Here is a 25,911-nt window from a genome sequence, read left to right as displayed (position 1 = left end):
AAAAAGAATAGTCCCCAGTAGAGGACAATGTGTTTTTGTTATCTCATTATTACTGTTCCACTAAAATAGCATAGTCCCAGTGGAGGACCATTTTTTTTACTCATGCTACTAAAAAACACATAGTACCCAGCAAAGGACCATGTTTTTTTGTTTCTCATTCTTACTACGTATTGTCCCTAGTGGAGGACCATGTTTTTTCGTTACTCTACAGAGGGCAATGAAATCAAGAAATCAATGGTTTAAGAACAAAACGAAATGAAATCAATGGTTTAAGAAATCAATGGTTTAAGAAATCAAGAATGAGGCCACGAGAGTCTTGGACGGCAATGAAATCAAGAACAGAACCAAACACAACTTTTAGTAGCAAAAAATGCTTTTTTGTCACCAAAATAAGAATTTGGTAGCAGAATCATGTTTTCTGCTACCAAAATTTGGTAGCAAAATATGACTTTTTTGCTACCAAAATATTTTGGTAGCAAAAAAGTCATATTTTGCTACCAAATTTTTGGTAGCAGAATCTTATGTTTTTGTTACCAAATATTATTTTGGTAGCAAAAAAGTCATATTTTGCTACCAAATTTTGGTAGCAGAAAACATGATTCTGCTACCAAATTCTTAGTAGCAAATGTTATATGTTTTCCTACCAATAATAATTTGGTAGCAAATACCTCGGGCGGGAAAAAAATTTGCTTCCCGCTAGCTTTTTGTTACCAAAATATTTTGGTAGCAAAAAAGTCATATTTTGCTACCAAATTTTAGTGGCAGAAAACATGATTCTGCTACCAAATTCTTAGTAGCAAATGTTATATGTTTTCCTACCAATAATAATTTGGTAGCAAATACCTCGGGCGGGAAAAAAATTTGCTTCCCGCCAACTTTTTGTTACCAAAATATTTTGGTAGCAAAAAAGTCATATTTTGCTACCAAATTTTTGGTAGCAGAATCTTATGTTTTTGTTACCAAATATTATTTTGGTAGCAAAAAGCTCTTGGCGGGAACCAAAATTATTTTCCCGCCATATTATTTGTTACCAAATTATATTTGGTAGCGGATTGTGTTGTTTTTGCTACCAAATTTGGTAACTAGAGCCTTGATACTTTAAGCTACCAAAGTTTGGTAGCAAAAAATGTGTTTTCTGCTACCAAAAATGTTTTAGTAGCAAAAGGGTTGGTCTCTTAAAGTCACTATTCTTGTAGTGTACCCATGCATGAGTGTTTGTAGTTTTTTGTTCATTCGAATCAAAATTCAAGTTTTTATTACAGTGTTTTCTATCACAATAATACTTTAAATTTAAGTTTTGTTACTACAGTATTTTCTCTCATATAAATTCAATTTTTGACTCAAATTATCAGTTCGAATGAGTAAAACAAACGAGGCCATAGTTTCTAGTCCATTGTTGCCAGGTCATAAGGCTTTCACGTCAAATACAAAGATTATTCTTTACGATTTAAATGATTTCAAGTTTTGTGTTTAGTATTTATCTTTCCCATTGATCGGTAAACTATATATATATGTCTAAAGTGCAACTTAAAAGGCGCTTTAAAGTACTGGCACTTTAGGCGTTTGTGTTCTGGCAACCGATATTGAAGATTGTGCTTTCAATGTCATTTTTATGCCGACCTTTTAATAGTGACGACCAAAACTCCAATTTGAAAAAGTGTAAAAAAAAAAAAAAAAAAAAAAAAAAAAACCTTCGTATTCTTTAATATAAGCAATGATTTTTTTATTTACTTTGACTGCTTTTATTCCGAAAAAGAAATAAAACAATAATATACTTTAATAATATTACACATAGGAAAAATTGTAAATTAATTAATTAATTAATTGCAACTAATTTGTTATATGAAAGGAACTAGGAGAAACTCTAATGTTAAAAGCTTCCAGAGAAATTGATAAAAAGTTGCGCTTGCTTCCTGCATACATAATAAAACCAAACTTGTCTCAATATCAACAGTTCTTCATTACTCACTGTCACAACATGTAGTTGAGTTGAAAGACCAAAAGGGCATATTATAACCCTAAAAAAAAGAAACATATTATATAATTACCTTGACATAATTTGCTTTGTCTAGTTTTTTAACCTGTAAAGTGAAAAAAACAAGAAAAATAAGTTTTAAGAGAGTATTTATTTTTATGTTTTATTTTTACTTGATTTATGTATAACAAACCTGAAAAAGTAACCATAAGACAAGTATTGAGTGAGCAGGAAATATTATGTGCCACTTGAAAGCCTGTAAACAATAAATAAAAGAACTTACTTATCAATTCTTAGTCTCCACATCAAGAATGACCAGTTGAAAGGAAAAGATTAAAAAAAAAAAAACCTTCATGTGATCTTTTCAAAATGTTTGTACTATTTTTTCTGTCTATTTTCCATAATTAGTTAATGGTTTACTCGGCTATGTTCATAATCTTATCCGTACAATTATTAAGACTAAATTGCTTATTGAGTGTAAAATTATTTATTTATTTTTTTATACGGTGTGAGGCATATGGCTCCCATTAATTAATGAAAATGAAACTGTCTGGATTGAAACTCTAGTAGAAATACGTAAAAAAAAAAAAAAACCTTCATGTGATCTTATCAAAATGTTTGTACTATTTTTTCTGTCTATTTTCCATAATTAGTTAATGATTTACTCGGCTATGTTCATAATCTTATCCGTACAATTATTCAGACTAAATTGCTTATTGAGTGTAAAATTATTTATTTATTTTTTTAATACGGTGTGAGGCATATGGCTCCCATTAATTAATGAAAATGAAACTATCTGGATTGAAACTCTAGTAGAAATACGCACACACTCACATATCCACCACTTCAAGGAAAAAACATATAAGCATTTTTCTGAAAAATAATCAAAGATTTAGTTAACTTGAATCCTCATTTTTATACTTAATTTTAAGTCGCCATCTTCTATTAATAGGTATGTGAGACAATTTTTAAAAGCTTATTAATAAATAAACGACAACTAAAAAATTTAGTACAAAACTTGATATTAGAGTTATAGTGTCCTCCATATAAAAAGAAATATAAGTAACCATTAAAGATGAATAACTAAAATTACCTGGGGCATGTAAATAGCAACAGCAAAAGCACCAATATAATTTACCAGCAAAATTCCCATGCCAAGAAGTGTCATATTTTTAGGTCCGAACATTGCCGCAAATGTTTGAATGTTATGCCTACATTAATGTTTTAATATTATTTTAAAATATAGTGAATATACAAGCAAAAAGAAGTTGTGAGATTAAAAAGTGACAGATATATAAAATATTAAGATTTTGAGTTCGTTAGATGCCACAAGAGAAACATAAAACTTACCTCATATCAGACATAGAAAATATTAAGATTTTGAGTTCGTTAGATGCGACAAGAGAAATATAAAACATACCTCATATCACCTTGCACGTCTTCAATGTCTTTTATGAGGCAAGTTACCACGAAAAACAATGCATTAAAGGTGAGGATGAAAACAACTGGGGGACTGCAAGGAAAGCCAAACATGAGATTTCTGTAAAAGGTTGAGTTAATGTGTATGCAGATATATGTAGGTTTATAGTCATACAAAATTGCCTAGTCAGATAATTCTTTTAGTTTTTTTTTTCTATAAAAAAATGTTAAACGGTAATTTAGGTACAAGTTTTCTATGACATTATCTCTTGTTGACCATCAAATGCCAATTAATGTTGTAACTAAGAAATTTCGTGCACTAACAAGCCCATATATAGTAGGACATTTCCATCGTTTTATAATTAATTATTAAGCAAAAACATCTGGAAAGTTAACATGGAATAAATTAAAGTAATTATATATACGTCACACTCAACTGCTACAAAGTTTATGTATATGGAATTTAACTACCATGTAGAATTTTCTAAATATATATATATATATAATGAAGGTTGAAGGTGGAATTTGAATTATACTCCAAATGTAAATGTCAAGGGACTAATAAAAGCACGAGTGAATTCACTCTACGTATTATAATAAAAAAAAAAAGCATTTGTAGAGACAATTTTAGATACAAATCTTATTTGGTCTCTAAAAGCATGGTTTGGTGACTAAATACAAATTGTTTATAAAGTTTTTGTCTTTTTTAAATTTACTATAAGTAAGATTCTCTCTCATAAATCACAACTATTTTTTTTGTTTTTTTTTGTTTTTTTTTTGCTGAATTAAATCACTACTTGGCTACGCATGAATCAACACCAAAGTGGGCTTTGAATTTCAGATCAAAAAAACAAAAAGTGGACTTTTAATTATATTCCAAATAGAAATGTCATGCTACCAAACGACGTGATATGACTTAATTAGTTATATATAATATTATCTCATAAATTATAACTACTTAAGCTATAAGTGAATTAAGATTAAATACAATCTATGCTTTTTTAACTACTTAAGAAATTCTAACAAGTTTTGTGAACAACCATAACAAGCGACAGTCGACAAACTTGTCCATATCCGAAAGTTCTTTAAAATTATATAGTAAATCAAATCCGACAACAAATCAACAAGAATGTCTAAGAAAATCGAAAACCAAAGCTTAAGTTAAGAATACTATCAAAACATGAGTCCATCATATATCTGCATAAAGAAATAATTTTAGAGCTCCATCATACAGCAAGATCTAATCCTAACAAAACTAACTAAGAAGACGCCCTAATAAAATTTTGATATTGAAAATTATTTAGTAATTGATAAGATATTACACCAAAAATTACTTTGAAGGAGAAAGAGCAGGAAATCAAAATGTTTTTTTAAAAATTTAAGAGTTTGTTACATGTACCTCAACCGGAATGGAAGTCCAAGAGAAGCCATGGTGGCATAAATTACACCGACATTGTTAATGATAGTGCTCTGCAAAAGTTTCTTTTGTTATACAAATTTATCATTTTTTCCTTCAAAAAAGATATATAATAAAAGAATACGATGGTTTCTTTTTTTTTTTTTTTTTTTTTTTTTCACAGTGTACAATATATGACAAAGAAAAACATTAACTTCACAAAGTATACTCGTTCTGTCTACTAACTCACAAGGGGTCCTGTGATCCTAAACAAAATTTAATGTGATAAAATCACATATACTAATTGATTCCGAATTAAAATTTTCAGATTTATCTAAATACATTTTTCATGTAATTTTTAACTTTTTTTAGGACCAATATATTTCCAATGATCTTATGAAATTAATAAATTTAAACAAAACTGTATTGCAACATTCCGAGGAATGGAAGAAAATAATATACCAATGGAATCGTAATAATTGTTGCAATAGCAGATCCCTTTAATCTAAATGGAGGTGCAGAGTACATGGTGGCCAACAAAAGACCAAAACAGTAGAGACAAGTTGTGATTGGGTCGGCGTTCATCAACCATAAAATTAATTGGCCAGCAAGTACAAAAAATGCCATCAAGAACCATGCTTGTGTTAGTGAAAAATCCCCAGCTGGTATTGGCAAATAAGGTTTATTCACCCTATAAAATATGACACAAAGAAAAATAAGTTAAAAAGTTTCTAGCCACCAATTTAGAAAAAAGTTTATAAAACAAATAAAAGGATAAAATATACACTAATTTTGAAGAAAAAAAATACCACTTTGATTATAATTGTCAAAAGTTAACAACCAAGGCTAACACATTGAACACAAGATGGTTGTAGCCTTGTACTCGAAGAACTTCTAACCAGGAAATATGGGTACGTACTCAGAAACCATTATTTGTGTGATTTTCTTAACTCATATTTTGATTTAAATGCAGCTAGTTTAAGTTTAGCAGATTGTTTGCCAATACATACATACATATATATATATATATATTAATTGTCAAGAAGTGTTGATATAAATAAAGAAGCATACCTATCAATATCAGCATCGAAAATCTGATTAATACCATAAGTATAAGAGTGCGCAAGAATCATAGCAATTAGACCTGGAAATGCTTTTAACAGCAGAGACCATTTAAACAATTGTGGGTTCTCAACTAACACTCTTGTGAAGAAAGAGCTGCGAAAAAAAGAGAGATCAATAAATTACTATCATATGCAATTGGATCTGAAAATAAAGAGATTAATTTCTCGTGTTGTGAATCATTTTATATATATATATATCCCTAATTTTCAGTAAATGTTTACTTACACGGACGATACAATTACTTGAAGCATCGCATAGGGCCTTATGAATTTATAGCATGTAGATCCAAAATGCAACACTTTGGCAAATTTCGAATTTGGACCAGCTGCTTCATGCTGAGCCTTGCCAAGTTCAGCACATGCCTAGAACCATTAGTTCAATTTATAAGTTTAATTGAAACTAATTAGAACAACTAAAGTAAGCAAATCACAATAATATTTATAGTACACATAACTAATGAAATATGGTTTTCAATAAAAAAAAGAAAAAGAAAAAGAAAAACAAATAAGAAACACCAAAATGGTTTTGCAGACAAGCCCTCAACAATATCCTAAAGATCAGGAAACGGTCTTCCGGATTACCTCCTAATGGTATTATATTTTAAATTAATTTGAAGTCTTGAATCACTTTGAATCAAGAGAGGGTGGTTTAAAAATCATGAGTGATTCTTGTTTAAAACATCACATCAGATTCTGAATCATGATTCAGAATCATCTAAACTAAACACTGATTCTGAATCATGATTCAGACTTATATTCATAATTACTATAAATAAACACTAATTCTGAAAAGGATTTACAATCATAATTATAGATTCATCTACCAAGCGAACCCTTTGCATTTTATTTGAACCGGTAGAACAGGAAAAAAAATCTGGCTCATATCTTCGTCACCTAACATTTACGGAGTCAAAAATCATCTGAGCCCAGATACGTAAATTTAACCTCCTTAAGTGCTAGATGAGCGGACCCTAATAGATGGTTGTTTGTTGATATATCTATCACCACCACCGATGGTTTCATGGATGCAAATCCATACACGATGATGCATATACATAATATATATATATATATATATATCTTTCTAATTATATCCCAATTCCCCCATAGAGCAAAAATTAAAATTGTTCAAGGTACGTATCCCATTTACTTCATTATAGATAAGGTAAAAGTGAAAACTATTCACGAGAGATTCTGAGTTCAAGGCTCCGTAAATGCACTCTTTATCCTAATTTTAAATTATCATCACGTATTGAGTCTTTAATATATTTCGGGCTTAAATATTCACGTGTTGAGCTTTCTAATTAATTTACCCATACAATTGTCCATTATCCAACCCACACTTGAGGAGAAGTGTTAAAGTATTAAATTATTGTTGGTTCACCTCTTAATAGCTTAAGCTTTTAGGATGAATTAGTAAACTGACACAATATCTTAATACAGGATGATAATGATTCACAATTTTGCATTATTTCTATTACTAAAAAGTGAACATGTCAAATAACGTGAAGTTGCAAAGAAATAAAAGTATACCCGGATGAAATTAAGCTTCTGATGGCCGAACAATAAGGATTTTGGGGTACTGTTCTCCCCATAAAGGCCCATTGGCTGGATCAATTTCTTGGTGGAGCATTTCAAAGGAAAGTTGGCAGATTCGATATATTTGGTTGTGGGCTTATTTGGTAAAAACCTATTGACATGATAAGAGGCTTTGCAATGTTGAGAGATAATAGCTGGTAATCTAAGCGAACAGTAGATTGAGACCTCCATGAATGTTTACTGAAACGACCAGGGAATAAAACGAAAAAGAACAAACTAGAATAAGAAAGAGGAAAAAGGGTCGAAACAATGCTTCAAGCACTTGGAAATTTATAGAAGCATGCCAAAGTTTACTTGTCATGAACGTATAAATTTGACTACTTTTCTATTGACAAACTATTGACTACGATATATTGACTATTGACTAATATATATTGATGATTTTTCTATTGAATATATTCCCCTCTCTCTCTCTCTCTCTCTATATATATATATCTTTCTAATTTTATCCCAATTCCCCCATAGAGCCAAAATTAAAATTGTTCAACGTACGTATCCTATTTACGTCATTTTAGATACGGTAAAAGTGAGTAAACAATATCGGATTAATACAGGATGACAGTGATTCACAATCTTTCAAATATAATTAACGCAACCTCTATAACGGAATTCCATAAAAAAAAACCCACTTGTAGAACTTTCAGTTTTAAAAGTTAGAGTTAATTTTTTAATTGTTAAATCTGTACAAATCCATATTAAAATTGACAACATGCTATATAGATGTCCATACTGTAAATTTAGCCGTTAAAAAATTAGTCCAATAGTAAAAAAGTAATGCTCCATTGGAGGGGTTTTTTTTTTAAACCCCTTTTTTAAAATTTTTGTTCGCCGTTTCTCTTCCTTTTTTTTGTCTGTGCTCGATTTGTTTAAATTTTTTAAAAATGTTATTTTTGGGTCTGGGTTTTTCGTTTCGTTTTTGCTGTGTTTTTCCCTAAAATGAACATGTTGTGTTTGATGTTTTCCCATTTTATTGTTTCGTTTTAATTCTTTATCGGTGTTCTTTTTTTAAAGTTCTTTTTGCAATTTTTCTCATTGGGTAATAGCTAGGGTTTTCCCAAAAAAATTTGCAAACGCTTTATTCTCTTTTCCTACTTATTGATTTTTCCAGAAAGTGCTTCTTATGTAGATTGTTCGATTATTAATTTCTCTTGAATTTCATGCAGTCAGCAGATAAATATGGATTTTTTTCCTGCATTTAATGAGTTGATGATCTGTGATATATAGACCAGTGATTTGTCTTCCTAGCCTGATCATTTGTATTGTGTTTACTCCAAATGTGTTAATTTAATTAGTGTTTTTTTTTTTAAATTATCTGAAATATGGAAAAAATTTAGGAAGAAAAATATATTTCCTAGTTTCTTTTTTGTTCAGCCTTTTTTTTTTTTTTGTCCCTCTCTACTATGAAATGGTTATTATCTAAGTTTTTTCCATTTTTTTTCTTTCTCACTTTCTGGCTGTAATAATATTTTGGTCTTATTACCTAATTAGAGGTTTTAATTCCTGGATCTTTTTAGACTCGTATGACGTGTTGTATTGTTATAGGCTATCAAGTGTTTTAAGTCGGTTCTTTTTTTCTCTATTAATTAATATGTGCTGCTGCTGGATGTGGATTTATTTTGTGTATTGGTGGTCTTTTCTCCTACACTTGATTTTTTTTCTATTTCACTCCCTTTTCTATCACTACCCTACTTCACTTCTGAACATTTATTCACTACAAGAAAAAAGGCTTTTCGTAGCGGTTAGTTATAACTGTTCTCAAAAAACATTACTGTTAAAGTCTATAATAGCGTTTATAAAGAATTATAATATATATATATATATATATTAAAATTTGTTGACATTTTGACTGATTTATTTTATATATATTTAAAAATATATAAATATACATATTACAATTACATTAAGCGGGCATTGAAAATAAATTTTCTAATTTTCCTGCTTGCTCCCTCCCCTTTTTTTGCTGCTCTGAAATGCGTGCATTAAAATAACATTGGGCATGTAATGGAAAAATTGTTTCCCCAAATTTTCAAATTCCCGCCATTCCATTTACAGTGATTGTGGGCGGACGTTTTCACCCCTGTTTTTTTTATTTTTTCCTTTGCCTTTGCCGTGGGCCTTTTTGTCATTTTGCGCTATGTTGCCCTACTCCTCTTTTCTCCTTTCATTTCTTCCTCCTGTGCCGTTTTTCCTCCCTTTTTTTCCTCTGCTTCTTCTTCTCATTTGATTCCGTTTTGTTCCATTGTTTAGTTTTCCTCTATGATTTCGTTGTCTTTGCATCTTCGGTGGGCTTTAAGTGTAAATTTGGGATTTTATGGTTTTTTTGTTAATTGTTCTATATTTATTAGAATCTTTTGTTCATAGTTTTTGGTTATTTTTAATTTCACCTCCGATTGAAATTTGGGTTCGAATCTGATTTTGTAGTTTTTGGTTAGCTATGAGTGTAAGCTTTGCTAGACTTTGCACAACAATGAGGGGAATTGCTTGGCCCACACTCAGGGGAAGCGCCACCAGATGAATTTGGCCAAGAGGGTGGCTCGCGAGGCCAAGGAGGCTCCTGCTCAGCCTCAGCCCCATAAGCGCAAAGTCCACATTCGGAAGATAGGCATGTCTTCCTTTCTTCTCATTTGTGCTGTCTTCCTTTCTTCTCATTTGTGCTTTAGTTTTTGCTCTTATTGTCATTTTGAAAAACAGTTGGTGGGTTGGAAAGTTTCCTCGCATCCCGCCTCTCCGGATAGGCCCGCCCTCCTCTCTCCGATGACTACGCCTCCGCCTCGTGCAACATTGGTCAGTTGTTGTTTTTCCCCCAAATTTCCTTTCTTGCATTGTGCTTGTTTGGCGCTATCTGGATTTCGCCCTAGGGTTCGTGGAAATTTTCGATTTGGTCTGGTTTATGGATTTTGTCGATTGCAGTTTTTCAGAAGTTGGAGATTGATTATGTGATTGGGGAGAGCCACCGGGAATATTTGCCTAATTCTTCGGGACCAGCCACCATTATCAGAATCTTTAGAGTTACGAGAGAAGGTGAGTTATTTTTAGGCATTTTATGTTATGTTGATGTTTGTTTACTGAGAAAGTTGTGTCATTTTCTTTTTTAATTTACTTCTGAACTCCTAGACTTTGTAAAAATGACACTAGATTTAGCTATACAAAAAGAGCGCTTTGTTTGAGCTGCAAAGGAAGCTACACTACTTCTGGTAAATTTGTTTTCTTCATACAAGAAGTTGACTAAAATAGTTTAAAAGAGAAAAGGATATGGTGGCTAAGAGTTTGGCCTAGTTTGACTAGAAATAGAGTTGGATAGAATTCTGGTAGAAATCTTGCTCATTTTTAAGTCTTTTACATGTTCTGTAAATGGCTTTAGCATAAGGGAGCTCTTGTAGTTATGTTAAGGGTATCTTGTAGCACTTCAACAAAACTGAAAGATGTTAACCTTTTGTTTTAGTTTTTATAGACTTTTCGTTGTTACCGACTTTACCATACAAAAGTAGTATTCTTGGCGGAGAAAAGACTAGGTCTAATTATCTCTTAGTGCATGAAATTCATATGTGTGCAGAGAGTTTACTACATTATCTTGCAGAGAATGTCATGTGTTGGGACTGTATGTGGGGTGAGGAACTTATAGAATATGTCATTGGTTTCTTCAAACCTAAAAACATGAGGATTGATGTGGTATCAAAGTCTTTTGATTCAGAAGGTAAGCTTTGTGTGTGTGTGTCAAACGGGTGGGTGGGTGGGTATCAAAGTCTTCTGATTCAGAAGGATTGTGGGTGTGTGTCTTCCTGGTGCTAACCTTGTCAAAGATGTCAATGTAAAGAATAAGATGGAAAAGAACTCAATTGTTGAGGTAATGCATTGATAGATCTCTTTAATAAAAGAACTAAAGTGCTCTTGCTCACAAGTTTTTGCCTTTATAGTAAAATTTGTTCTGCTGTTCACTTGTATGGTTTATCTGGTTTTTTCTTTTTGTGCTTCATTAGTTAATCAATTTATATGTTTTAATTAATTAATTGGACTAATTTTGTGACAGGACAATAGTTGCTTTGTTGGAGGAGATGACCTTTTTGTTGGAGCATTTTGTCAAGATGGATTATTTACTTAACCATTTCATTTGGCTAGACGTTTTGAATATTTTGATATCTCTAGTTATTTCTCTGTATTCTTTACTAGTTTTTAATGTTAAAGTTGTGGACAAATGGTGTGGCTTGTGTTGTAAACATCTTATTGGCAACTTTGTAGATATTGATAACAATTATTACATTGAATGTTTTCATGTTTTAATTTGAATGTTTTTATGTTTTAATTTGAATGTTCGTATTTAGATATAAGATGTTGCTCGGAATCACTATCTATTAAAATGAATTCAAAAGGATATCAATAATAATTTTAAAAAGTTACAACAGTATGAACATAACAAGGAAAAAAAGTTATTAATCTGTATCGTAGTTATGCTAAAGAGCTGTAAGAGGATGAAAATAACTTTTCTTACATGCTATAATACTTTAATTCTATAGCGCTTTTTATAACTCTCCTGAAACGCTATGTTTTCTTAGGACCTATAATAGCGCCCGTTGTCCTAGCGCTCTAAAAAGCGCTATTAATAGTGATTAATAGCGTTTTTCGTCAGCTATAAAAGGCCTTTTGTGGTGTAGTGATTGTTCTTCCATCATTTACTCCTCTACCACTATATCCTTCTTTTTTTTCTACTGCCTTGCTTAAAGTTTAATTTGCTCAAATTTTAAGGCAACATTTACACCGTTTCGAGTACCATCAATAACTTCTATCTACAAATTTTTAAAATGTAGTGCTGATATTAAATATATTGGCATGCTGTAATGTTCTTTAACATGACTTGTTTGTTTTTTATGATTTCTGTTCACATAAGTTTTTATTATGTTGTTAATAAATGTTAGTAATGTATAGTTCTTAGAAGAATCCTGCTTCATTGTTAATCAATATTGTTAAGATATTGATTTCCTGTTTATTGGTTTCTCATGTATGTATGCATTTTATGTATTTTATTGTTGTGAATGTATCTTTTTTAATTGGATTTTGATTTCCTGTATTCTTTTTGCCTAAAATTTCTTGATTATTCTTTTTATGTTCTTCCTGCTTCTTCTCATGATATTGACTTTCTCGTGATTTATTTTTAGTACTCTCTATTTATATATATATATATATATATATGTGTGTGTCGTTATTTAACTTATTTTTGCTTTAACTGATTTTTTAATGTGGCGATGATAGTTATTATTAAAGTTTACACGTTGAATTTTATGTAATTGTTAAAAATTGCTGTGATTATGTTTTCCTTCTTTGATCGTGATTTTGTTCATTTTTTTTTTAATATATCTTCTGTTTTTGTTCTTTATTTTGGTACTATTCACTCTTTGCTATTACTATTTCGTTGAAAACTTATTCAATCATATATCTTTCTTACTTGGATTCTGATTTTTGACTAAAAGTTTTTGCCTATCTTTTTTATAGTTCTTTCCAGCTAAAAAAAAATAAAATAAAATAAAAAATAAATAAAACCTATCTTATTGCAGTTTATTCATGGTCTTAAGTTATATTGTATTTTTTGTTCTTTAGTTTTCATTCCCTTTGATTAAGAGTTATCGGCTTTGCTCTTTTCCTTTATTTCTTGAGCATTAAACCGCCACTGCTAGGAACATCTAGATGCACACCTGGAGAACAAACCTATCAATTTCCACATAGTTGCGTGAGTTATTTGCTATAAAAAGATACATAAGTAATCGATAGATTGTTACAATTACTTTTTTGATCAGCCATTATACAACTGTTTTTATGACTCTTTAGTCATTATAGTTTAGTCATTAATGTAAGCTACCAAGGAAAAAGAGCAAAAACGACAAAATTTGTTAGCTTGAAGAGCTATATATATATATATATATATAAAAGAGCAAAAACGATCAAAATGTTAGCTTGAAGAGTTATATATATATATATATATAAAAGAGCAAAAACGATCAAATATGTTAGCAAAAACGATAAAGAAGAAACCCTAGAAAAAGTTCTAATATTACATTTTCAAGGTGACGACTTCAATAATTTTGATAAGATTATCGTCGCTCTATGCTTGTTGTGCTGCTTTTCTACCAAGAAGAAGAATGTATATTGATTACATTATTTAATTATATTTCCCCTTATTTAATTATCAATCTCTATGCTAGTTGTGCCGCTTTTCTACCAAGAAGAAGATTGTATGTTGATTACATTATTTAATTATATTCCCCTTATTTAATTATCAATCTTATTGTGTAGAAAAATCTAGGTGACACGTGGGATAGCGACAGCGTTACATGTGGCCCTTCTTCTCCTCACAAAGCGACAACCCTCAACGCCTGAAGCTCACTTCCCCTTTACGATGCGAAGAAAGCCCGCCTTAGGGCGTCGACCCGTTATGCCGTCGACCCTATGACTTGTGCAAATTTCTTATGCCACGGAAAGATTGGCGGCCATAAGAGGGCACCGTGCGCTCAGCGTAGACGTCGAGGGAAGAGCATGGGAGGTGACGCCCGTATCTCGAGAAAAGTGTCTGACACAACCAAGTTGCGTCTGGCACTGGGAGATGTCTGTAGTGCAGACATTAATTACAAGCCGCTAAACCGCCCAACAGTGAACGGTGGAGGGTTACAGGGAGTCTACAGAGCCGTAATGGAAAACTAATTAGATGAGTGTATAGCTCAAAAGGTGATTAGTGGGCTACAGTCTGAGCCTATGAGGGTAGGCCACTCGAGTGCTTCTGCCTACGAGAGGAACCGCCCACGAAGGAACCCTTTGCTATAAAAGGGGCAAAGCCCCAAACGAGTAAAGAGGAGGATTTTCCTTTGAGTTTTCCTCATTTCATATTCAACCTGAGAGTTAAAAGGGAGAGTAATTGTAAAGAATCCAAAAGAAATACAAAGAAAAGTGGATGTAGCCTTTCATTAATAGAGTGAACCACTATAAACTTTGTGCCTTTATTTTCATACAAGCACAGCCCGCCCATTATATTTACCACAAACTTCATACACACTTTACTACATCATTGTCAATATCAAATAAACGCTTTTTAGCCGGTAACCCGACAGGATACCTAAAGGTGACCCGGCGTAATCCTGTTGACAAAATTTCATCGTCAACAATTGGCGACTCCGCTAGGGACCGAACCCAAAATCTCTGGTTAAGCCATTTAACCCCAACCACAAGGAAATAGGCACCGACTATGCCTCCAAGAAGAAAAGACACCGCCATCAACCAAGGTAGCCAGATGGAGGAAAGCACGACGCACCCGGCACGTGACAGAGACGGAGAGAACCAACCCTTGGTTCGGAATGAGGCACTGCCCCCGGATATGCCACAACCCGATCCAGTACATATGCAGGCCCAGCTTACCCTGATTGACGTGGTGCTGGGGCTAATGACCATAGTCGAGCGATTGGATGGGAGAAACTCAATGCCGCCTCTAGAAGACGCCTCGAGACCACCGGGAGCTGCCATGGTCAGGAACCAAAATCATGGTGACCACCAAGGTGCCACGGAAGGGATCGGGGATAGTGAGAATATTAGAGGTAATCCGAGGCCTCGACTGTCACAATCCCTCGACAGTCGTCAAAGGGCCGCCAGACGCTGAGCCCAAGGGAAAAGGGTAGTAGGCCTGGCCAACCCCGCAGCGCCATCCCAAAACCCAGATGAGAATCTCCCTGGAGATTCAAGGTCGGTGCGAGAGGGCGATGAGGCAAGGCATGGGCCAAACACACAGAGGGTGGAAGCCTCAAGGGGCGTCGGCTCTGTAATTTTGACTGAGGAGGCACGGGCCATCATGGAGCACATGATGAGCCTGGAGTAGAAGTTCATAGGTGATGTTGCTGGTCTCAAAAAGAACATAGGACAGGTGGCAGAGGTGGTTAACGTCGACATCACTCCCAGCCTGACACACGACCATCCATTCACCGCTGAGATTATGGCGCCACCTCTCCCAGACAAATACAGGTCGCCGTCGATCCCACCTTATGACGGCAGAGGGGATCCAGATAACCATCTGGAAATGTACACAGGGCATATGCTTCTGTATGGATATGCTGAGGAAATCATGTGCCGAGCCTTTCAGAACCATATAAGATTCAGCCCGAAGATGGTTTCGTACGCTCAAACCAAACTCCATCTCAAGATGGGATGAACTAAAGAAGGCCTTCTCCCTCCAGTTCATTGGAGTAAAGAAGTATGTCCCACCAAAGTAGAACTTGACGATGATATCTCAAAAGTACCTCTCCCAGACAAATACAGGTCGCCGTCGATCCCACCTTATGACGGCAGAGGGGATCCAGATAACCATCTGGAAATGTACACAGGGCATATGCTTCTGTATGGATATGCTGAGGAAATCATGTGCCGAGCCTTTCAGAACCATATAAGATTCAGCCCGAAGATGGTTCCGTACGCTCAAACCAAACTCCATCTCAAGATGGGATGAACTAAAGAAGGCCTTCTCCCTCCAGTTCATTGGAGTAAAGAAGTATGTCCCACCAAAGTAGAACTTGACGATGATATCTCAAAAGTCAAACGAGTCATTAAAAGAATGGCTGGCAAGGTATGGGGAAGCCGTCGCTGCCACGACGGACATAACTGATAGGGAGGCTCTGTCCAGGATGAAGAAAATTACCCCATTCAAGCGGGATCTAAACCATAAGCCACCGTCGACTTATAAAGAATTCCTGGCGCGAGCGCAAGGATACATTAACGCCAAGGAAGCTTACGCCAACGATCCTGACCATCGATCCAATAAGAATAAAAATTCAGAGCAAAGGTCGACACTAGGAAAACAAGACAAGAAACAACGAGGCGGGGGAAACGGACACAAGCAAACAGCCTCGACGTCAAACCCCCCTGAGCCTAAGAAGCCGAGAAGAAAGCCGTAAACCTCGACTGTTTCAAAGGTACGACTCTTACCATGAGCTAACAGTAGGAGTCGAGGTAGTATTTAACCAGGTCAATCGAGGGAACTTGCTGCGCCGACCAGAACCAATGAAGTCGGATCCCAGCCGAAGGAACCAGAACAAATTCTGCAGGTTCCACGGCGACGTTGGCCATCACACCAACGATTGCGCCGATCTAAAAAATGAGATCGAAAGGGTAATCCGTGAGGGAAGATTGCAAGAGTTCAAGGCTGAACGAAGGCCAAGAAACGATGGCCACGGCGGTCAAAATGATGATCGACGCCGAGAGGAGCAAAGGCGTCCAGAGGAACGAGAACCCATTGGCATAATCAGAACTATCCTCGGTGGTCCATACATTGGAGGAGACTCAGAAAGATTTCAACAAGAGTACGCCTACGAAGCCAGAGGGGTGTACCAGGAGAGATTTTAGAGTGTCTCGATCGTAAAAATAGCCAAGTTCAGCATTGCTGACGTAGCATTTAACGAGGAGGACGCAAACGGGGTCCACTTTCCCCACAAGGACACCTTGGTGGTAAAGGCTGTGATTGGAAATCATACTGTATGCTGAATCATGGTGGACAGCGGGAGCTCGGTGGACCTTCTATACTCTGATTGCCTGAAAAAGATGGGGATCCCTAAGGAATCATTGGAGAGAACCTCCAGGCCATTATATGGGTTTACGGGGGACTCCGTCATCCCCCAGGGGACAATCCGGCTGCCAATAACCGCAGGAGAGAAGCCTTGGCAAGCCACAACAATGGCTAATTTTGTGGTAATAAAGGGAGGTTCACAGCGTCGTGATTGGAAGGCCGACCCTTCAGGCGTTAAGGGCAATCACCTCCATTTACCACTAGAAGGTCAAATTCTCCACTCCAAATGGTGTAGGTGAAAGCAACCAGTACGAGTCTAGGGTTGCATTCTTTGATGCCTTACACGGATATGATCAGCCGGGGAGGTAGGAGGCCAGGATGGTCTATCATGGTGTCGTCGAGGACATAGACCCCAGAGTCCAAGAGGAGGTCGCATGGTCTCAACCCATCAAGCAACTGGTGGAGATCCAAGTCGACGAGAACGAGCCAACAAAGGTGTTGAAAGTAGGCACGGACTTGACCCCATCACTAAGGGTTGAAGTCGAGGGCTTCCTCAAAAAGAACCTGGATGTCTTTGTCTGGACTCATGCCGATATGGAAGGGATCGACTCTGGAGTCATATGCCATACTCTAAACATCGACCCCTCATATCCCCCCAAACGCCAAAAGCGCCAACTTATGAACCCAGAGAGGTACGAGGAATTAAAAGAAGAGGTCGACAAGTTGATCAACAATGGCTTCATTAGGGAGGCCCATTATCCTCGATGGGTCTCAAACCCCGTTTTGGTGATCAAACCTAACAAAAAATGGAGAACATGCATCGACTTTAGTGATATCAACAAAGCCTGCCCAAAAGACGGTTTCCCGCTTCCTCGGATAGATCAGATGGTCGACGCCACAGCAAGGCATGAGATGTTAAGCTTCATGGATGCCTACTCTGGATATAATCAGATCCCCATGCATCCGTCTGATGAGGAGTACACATCATTCATAACTGATATGGGCCTCTATTGCTATAAGGTAATGCCTTTTAGATTGAAAAACGCAGGGGCAACATACTAAAGGCTTGTGAATAAGATGTTTGCCCAACTACTCGGGAAATCAATAGAGGTCTACGTCGATGGTATGCTTGTAAAGAGCACCAGGGCCACCCAACACATCAACCATTTGGGAGAAATGTTTGGTGTATTAAGGAGATACCGCATGAAGCTAAATCCCTTGAAATGCGCCTTTGGAGTTGGGTTAGGAAAATTCCTTGGTTTCATGGTCAGTAACCAGGGAATAGAGGCTAATCCAGAAAAGATAAAAGCTTTGTAGGATATGAGATCTCCAACTAAACCAAAGGAAGTACAAAGGTTGACGAGATGTGTTGCCACTCTAAACAGGTTTATATCCAAAGCAACGGATAAATGTGTCCCCTTCTTCGATGCTCTGAAAGGAAGCAAGCGTTTAGAATGGACGCCACAATGTGAGGAAGCCTTTCAAAGATTGAAGGAGCACCTAGGCAGGCCCCCAATCCTGTCGAAACCTATTCCCGACGAGGAATTGAGCCTCTACCCCTCCGTATCCAAGCATGCTGCGAGCTCTGTGCTAATCAGAGAGGAAGAAAGAGTCCAGCTGCCAGTTTACTATGTAAGTAAAAGACTCATCGGCGCCGAATCAAGATACACTGAGATGGAGCAATTAGCCCTCACCCTGATGGTGGCCTCAAGGATGCTTCAGCACTACTTCCAGTCCCACAACCCGTTAAGACAGGCACTGTAAAAGCCTGAGACTTCCGGTCGACTTCTTAAATGGTCGGTGGAGTTAAGCCAATTCGACATCAAGTATGTGCGAAGATCAGTAATCAAAGGGCAGGCGCTGGCAGATTTCCTGGCCGAATTCTCTCACAGGCCGACGCCAACCGCAAACGAAGAGACTAAGATGATGGAATGGAAACTCTACGTGGATGAAGCATCGAGTGAAAACGGGCCAAGAGCCGGCGTCATGTTGATTGGCCCGGAAGGCTACAAGATTACTTCGGCGGTGCGATTTAAATTCAAGGCGTCGAACAATGAAGCAGAATATGAGGCGTTGATTGCAGGATTACGATTAGCAAGTCACTTAAAGATCGAAAGGCTCTGCATCTTTAGTGACTCTCAACTAGTCGTCGGACAAGTAAAAGGAGAGTACCAAGCGCGCGGCAAGAGAATGGGTGCATACTTGAGAAAAGTAAAGGAAGAACTCATCAAGTTCAAAAGCTATAAGATACTACAAGTACCAAGAGATGAAAGCACCAACATCGACACTTTGGCAAGATTGGCATCTTCAAAGGATTTCGGCATACTAGGGGTCGTCCCCATTGAAGAACTCGAGCGGCCGACCATTGATGAAAAAGTTGAGACCTTGACCATCCAGATGGATGAGAGTTGGATGACGCCACTCATCCAATATCTGATGGATGCCAAGTTGTCAGATGATAAGGACGAGGCCAGATGGATCAGGTATAGAGCCGCCCGGTACCTACTATATGATGGTTTGCTCTACCGATGAGGCTACTCAACGCCTTTGCAGGGGTGCCTAACTGGCAATGAGGCCTAAGAGGTCCTCCGGGAGATCCATGAAGGAGTGTGTGGCAATCATACTGGGGGACAATCTCTAGCTCTCAAGGTTTTGAGGCAAGGGTACTATTGGCCTACGCTTAAAAAAGACGCGTTTCAATACGCTCGGCGTTGCAATAAGTGCTAAAAATATGCCACAACTCGTAGACCACGCCCAGAAATCCTAACCTCTATTCTTAGCCCATGGCCCTTTGCCAAATGGGGGATCGACCTGATCGGACCCTTGCATCTTGCGCCAGGCAGCTTCAAGTTTGCCATCGTTATAGTAGACTACTACACTAAATAGGCAGAGGCAAAGGCTTTTACTACAACAACAGAGGCAGCTTGCACCAACTTTATGTGGAACAACATTGTGTGCAGGTTTGGGGTCCCATGCTCAACTGTGTCTGACAATGGGAGACAATTCGATAACGTCTCAACACGCAGGTTCTGCGATGACTTGGGCATTCGAAAGGACTTCTCAACACCAATATACCCACAGTTCAATGGTCAGGTCGAAGTTTAAAGTATACCCTAAAGAAAATGCTCAACGATTTGAAGGGGAAGTGGGCCGAAGAACTTCCAAAAGTCTTATGGGCATACAGGACAACGAGCCGAACCACCACGGGTGAAACACCCTTCTCCATGACATATGGTGCCGAAGCAGTACTCCCCGTGGAAATTGAGACGCCGACGCTAAGAACTGTTGTCTATAACAGCGACGCTAATGCAGAAGCAATGAATGGAGAACTCAACCTATTGGAAGAAAAAAGGCTCGACTCCCAACTACGGCTCGCCGCCTATCAACAAAGGGTAGCACGATATTACAACAAGAAAGTTAGGCGAAGAAGGTTCATCCAAGGGGACTTAGTATTAAAAAGGGTGACGCAGAGTACAAAACCTAAAACTATTGGTCCTCTAGGCCCAACTTGGGAAGGACCCTACCGCGTAAGAGAAGTGCTACGCCCTGGCACCAACGTTCTGGAAAGCCTCACCGGCAAGAAAATTCAACACTCGTGGAATGCGGAACAACTAAAGCTATACTACCAATAGTGTATGCAATTCTTACGCATCTCAATTGTATTTTTAACAATTTAAATAAATTGATTTGTTTATAAAAATATTGCTCATATACAAGGAAAGAATTTACCTCTTAATAACACGTCTGCTTAAAAAACCAAGGTATATTAAACAGACATGGGGGGCAGTAAGGGGTCTACGGATCACTGTAAAATGAAGACCCCAAGGGGTCAAATTAGACGTCGACTCTTCCAAGGAGGAGAGACGAACATTTAGCAAATTCTATGGAATTTGCTAAGGCAACGACCCCAAGGGGTGAGATTAGATGTTGACTCCTCCAAGGAGAAGAGACGAACCCTTAGCGAATTCTAAGAAATTTGCTAAGACAACGACCCCAAGGGGCGAGACTAGACGTCGACTCCTCCAAGGAGGAGAGACGAACCCTTAGCGAATTCTACGGAATTTGCTAAGGCAACGACCCCAAGGGATGAGATTAGACGTCGACTCCTCCAAGGAGGAGAGACGAACACTTAGCGAATTCTAAGGAATTTGCTAAGGCAACCACCCCAAGGGGTGAGATTAGACGTCGACTCCTCCAAGGAGGAGAGACGAACACTTAGCAAATTTTAAGGAATTTGCTAAGGCGACTACCCCAAGGGGTAACATAAAATTAAATGTTGTCTCCTTTAAGGAGGAAAGGAAAACACAAGAAAATAATTAGGGTGACGAATCTTGAAAAATAAATTCAGCAAAATATTATAAAAATATATAGCGGTCTTTACAAATAAGAATTAACAACAACAAAAAAACTAAGGGCCCTAGGCCTCGCCGCCAGTCGCCGAATCATCACCATCCCCAGGGTACGAAGAGCCGTCGTCATCTGCAGGTGGAGCAACATAGAGAAAGCTCAAGTCCCACTCTGGATGCTTTTGTTTGATCAAATCGACTATTTTCACCCCAGCAGACTGAAAGTCCTTGGTGCGAATGTTGATGAGCTCCATGGAGGCCTTGAACTCCTTAATAATCTCCTCGTGCTTGGCGACGAGCGCCTCCGAGGCCTCGGCTTCTGCCTTTTTCCTCCCCTCAGCCTTCCCCTCAACAAAGCATCTCTTTACGGCCTCGGCAACCTCAGCCTCGTTCTTCTCAGCTGCTTCAGCCGTACTGTTCTCGACTGTCTCCGCCCGCCTAGTAAGCTCTTCAACCGCAGCCTTCAAACTCGCCAGCTCATTCTGAAGATTGGACAGCTTGGCCAGTTCGCTTTCCAAACTCGCCAGTTTGGCCCCGGCCACATCCCTCTCCTCGATGGCAGACGAGCATTTAGTTTTGGGCTCGTCGAGAATAAATGTAAGTTTGGCTTCCAGGCTGTCCATTTCTTTGCCATGTTCCTCGACCTTGACTAGATCAATGAGGTTGAGGATGGCAAGAACTAGGCCCTGAGAGAAATTGAATGTCAGAAAATGATGTCACAAAAGACGAGTAAAAAAAAAAACCTAAACGGTCGAGGCTTACATGAATCTGGGAGGATATCTACTTGCATTGACGGTCCACCAGAGAAGAACGAGAGACATAGATGCAGTGCTTATCGAAGAATGACTCGTACAAAGCCTGGAAGACGAGAGAAAAGCGGGGAGGAAGATTCAGCATCGCCCCAATCTTGGCGTCAGAAATGTCCGGGACTTGTTTGTTTTTTATGATTTCTGTTCACATAAGTTTTTATTATGTTGTTAATAAATGTTAGTAATGTATAGTCCTTAGAAGAATCCTGCTTCATTGTTAATCAATATTGTTAAGATATTGATTTCCTGTTTATTGGTTTCTCATGTATGTATGTATTTTATGTATTTTATTGTTGTGAATGTATATTTTTTAATTGGATTTTGATTTCCTGTATTCTTTTTGCCTAAAATTTCTTGATTATACTTTTTATGTTCTTCCTGCTTCTTCTCATGATATTGACTTTCTCGTGATTTATTTTTGGTACTATATATAAAATAAAATAAAATAAAAAATAAATAATACCTATCTTATTGCAGTTTATTCATGGTCTTAAGTTATATTGTATATTTTGTTCTTTAGTTTTCATTCCCTTTGATTAAGAGTTATCGGCTTTGCTCTTTTCCTTTATTTCTTGAGCATTAAACCGCCACTGCTAGGAACATCTAGATGCACACCTGGAGGACAAACCTATCAATTTCCACATAGTTGCGTGAGTTATTTGCTATAAAAAGATACATAAGTAATCGATAGATTGTTACAATTACTTTTTTGATCAGCCATTATACAACTGTTTTTATGACTCTTTAGTCATTATAGTTTAGTCATTAATGTAAGCTACCAAAAAAAAAGAGCAAAAACGACAAAATATGTTAGCAAAAACGATAAAATATGTTAGCAAAAACGAAGAGTAGATTGAGACCTCCATGAATGTTTACTGAAACGACCAGGGAATAAAACGAAAAAGAACAAACTAGAATAAGAAAGAAGAAAAAGTGTCGAAACAATGCTTCAAGCACTTGGAAATTTATAGAAGCATGCCAAAGTTTACTTTTCATGAACCTATAAATTTGACTACTTTTCTATTGACAACGATAAATTGACTATTGACTACGATATATTGACTATTGACTAATATATATTGATGATTTTTCTCTTGAATATATTCCCCTCTCTCTCTCTCTCTGTATATATATATCTTTCTAATTTTATCCCAATTCCCCCGTAGAGCAGAAATTAAAATTGTTCAACGTACGTATCCTATTTACGTCATTTTAGATACGGTAAAAGTGAGTAAACAATATCGGATTAATACAGGACGACAGTGATTCACAATCTTTCAAATAAAATTAACGCAACCTCTACAACGGAATTCCATAAAAACCACTTGTAGAACTTTCAGTTTTAAAAGTTAAAGTTAATTTTTCAATTGTTAAATCTGTACAAGTCCGTATTAAAATTTACAACATGCTAGATAGATGTCCAACAAGAGTTGTCGAACCACTCAGAGAAAAGACTACAGTTCCTGATCAGACTCCTAAGGCACCTCGTCGTAGTGGGAGGGTAAGCATGTTACCCGACCGGTATACCGGGGAAGCCCAAATCATCACTGCTGATGACGGTAAGGAGGATCCATCGACCTTTAAGGATGCGATGGATGATTATGATAAGGAAGAATGGCAAGCAACTATGAAACTCGAGATGGAGTCTATACACTCTAACTCAGTCTGGCAACTTGTAGATCTACCCGAAGGGGTAAAACCCATTGGATGCAAGTGGATCTTTAAGAGAAAAAGATGAGCGGATAGAAAAGTAGAGACCTATAAAGCAAGGCTAGTGGCTAAGGGTTATACCCAAAAGGAGGGAGTTGACTATGAGGAAACTTTCTCGCCAGTAGCTATGCTTAAGTCCATCCGGATACTCCTGGCCATTGCAGCATATTTTGACTATGAGATATGGCAGATGGATGTCAAGACAGCTTTTTTGAATGGCTATATTGAGGAAACCATCTATATGAATCAACCAGAGAGTTACATAGAGGAAGGCTAAAAGCAGAAAGTCTGCAAACTGCAGAGGTCCATTTATGGACTGAAGCAGGCTTCTAGATCATGGAACATCAGGTTTGATGAGGCTATAAAGTCTTATGAATTTTATCAAAACATTGATGAACCATGCGTCTACAAGTACAAGAAAGAAGAGAAAGTGGTCTTCTTAATTCTTTACGTCGATGACATCCTACTCATTGGGAATGATGTGAGATTAATGACATATGTAAAGGAGTGGTTAGCCAACCAATTCCAAATGAAAGATTTGGGAGAGACAAGCTATGTTCTTGGGGTTAAGATTATTCGAGATCGCAAGAAAAAGCTTTTGGCATTATCACAGGCATCTTATATAGACAAAGTGTTGTCTAGGTATTCGATGTAGAACTCCAAGAAAGGGAATTTGCCTTCTAGGCATGGTATTCATCTTTCTAAGGAGCAATGTCCAAAGACTCCACAATAGGAACAAGATATGAGACGGTATCCCTTTGCTTCGGCCGTGGGAAGCCTTATGTATGCCATGTTGTGTACAAGACCAGATATCTGCTATGCAGTGGGAATGGTCAGTCGCTACCCGTCCAACCCAGGATTAGATCATTGGGTTGCAGTAAAGTGTATTCTCAAGTATCTTAGAAGAACGAGAAACTATATGTTGGTATATTTCGGAGAAGATCTGTCTCTCACCGGATACACGGATGTTGTCTCCTCTAAGGAGGAGAGGTAAACACAAGAAAATAATTAGGGTGACGAATCTTGAAAAATAAATTCAGCAAAATATTATAAAAATATATAGTGGTCTTTACAAATAAGAATTAACAACAACAAAAAAACTAAGGGCCCTAGGCCTCGCCGCCAGCTACCGAATCATCACCATCCCTAGGCTACGAAGAGCCGTCGTCATCTGCAGGTGGAGCAACATAGAGAAAGCTCAAGTCCCACTCTGGATGCTCTTGTTTGATCAAATCGACTATTTGCTCCCCAGCAGACTGAAAGTCCTTGGTGCGAATGTTGATGAGCTCCATGGAGGCCTTGAACTCCTTAATAATCTCCTCGTGCTTGGCGACGAGCGTCTCCGAGGCCTCGGCTTCTGCCTCTTTCCTCCCCTCAGCCTTCCCCTCAGCAAAGCATCTCTTTACGGCCTCGGCAACCTCAGCCTCGTTCTTCTCAGCTGCTTCAACCGTACTCTTCTCGACTGTCTCCGCCCGCCTAGTAAGCTCTTCAACCGCAGCCTTCAAACTGGCTAGCTCGTTCTGAAGATTGGACAGCTTGGCCAGTTCGCTTTCCAAACTCGCCAGTTTGGCCCCGGCCACATCCCTCTCCTCGACGGCAGACGAGCATTTAGTTTTGGCCGTGTCGAGAATAAATGTAAGTTTGGCTTCCAGGCTGTCCATTTCTTTGCCACGTTCCTCGACCTTGACCAGATCGATGAGGTTGAGGATGGCAAGAACTAGGCCCAGAGAGAAATTGAAAGTCAGAAAATGATGTCACAAAAGACGAGTCAAAAAAAAAAAACCTATACGGTCGAGGCTTACATGAATCTGAAAGGATATCTACTTGCGCTGACGGTCCACCAGAGAAGAACGAGAGACAGAGATGCAGTGCTTATCGAAGAATGACTAATACAAAACCTGGAAGACGAGAGAAAAACGGGGAAGAAGATTCAGTATCGCCCCAATCTTGGCGTCAGAAATATCCGAGACTTGTTTGTTTTTTATGATTTCTGTTCACATAAGTTTT

At 37.4% G+C, this 25,911-nt stretch overlaps 1 protein-coding gene and 1 long non-coding RNA gene across 2 annotated transcripts; one reads left to right on the top strand and one right to left on the bottom strand.

Annotated features, from left to right (window-relative positions):
- Positions 1-1,838: 1,838 nt before the first annotated feature.
- LOC112093399 (homogentisate solanesyltransferase, chloroplastic-like) lies at positions 1,839-23,112 on the bottom strand. Its single transcript, XM_024171723.1, has 11 exons — positions 23,055-23,112; positions 7,448-7,678; positions 6,141-6,277; positions 5,862-6,008; positions 5,253-5,481; positions 4,794-4,864; positions 3,396-3,488; positions 3,069-3,186; positions 2,169-2,231; positions 2,049-2,081; positions 1,839-1,913 (listed from the first exon to the last, which is right to left on the bottom strand). The coding sequence occupies exons 1-11, from the start codon at positions 23,058-23,060 to the stop codon at positions 1,839-1,841; spliced, it is 1,203 nt and encodes a 400-aa protein (XP_024027491.1). The 5' UTR covers positions 23,061-23,112.
- Positions 10,126-11,585, top strand: LOC112093400. The gene is made up of 3 exons (XR_002903029.1): positions 10,126-10,297; positions 10,424-10,534; positions 11,541-11,585. It is a non-coding gene; the product is annotated as an uncharacterized LOC112093400 (long non-coding RNA).
- Positions 23,113-25,911: the final 2,799 nt, after the last annotated feature.

The sequence above is a fragment of the Morus notabilis genome, unplaced genomic scaffold (genome assembly GCF_000414095.1).
Source record: "Morus notabilis unplaced genomic scaffold, ASM41409v2 Scaffold31, whole genome shotgun sequence".
Taxonomy (NCBI): domain Eukaryota; kingdom Viridiplantae; phylum Streptophyta; class Magnoliopsida; order Rosales; family Moraceae; genus Morus; species Morus notabilis.
This window is presented reverse-complemented; position numbering and strand designations above follow the sequence as displayed.

Bases quoted from the DNA above. Each gene is read 5' to 3' on its own strand.
- LOC112093399 (XM_024171723.1), bottom strand. The intron at 3,187-3,395 runs GTATGTTTTATA...ACATTAATGTAG, and splicing joins GACGTGCAAGGTGATATGAG to GCATAACATTCAAACATTTG. The intron at 2,232-3,068 runs GTAATTTTAGTT...TATTGTTTACAG, and splicing joins TTGCTATTTACATGCCCCAG to GCTTTCAAGTGGCACATAAT.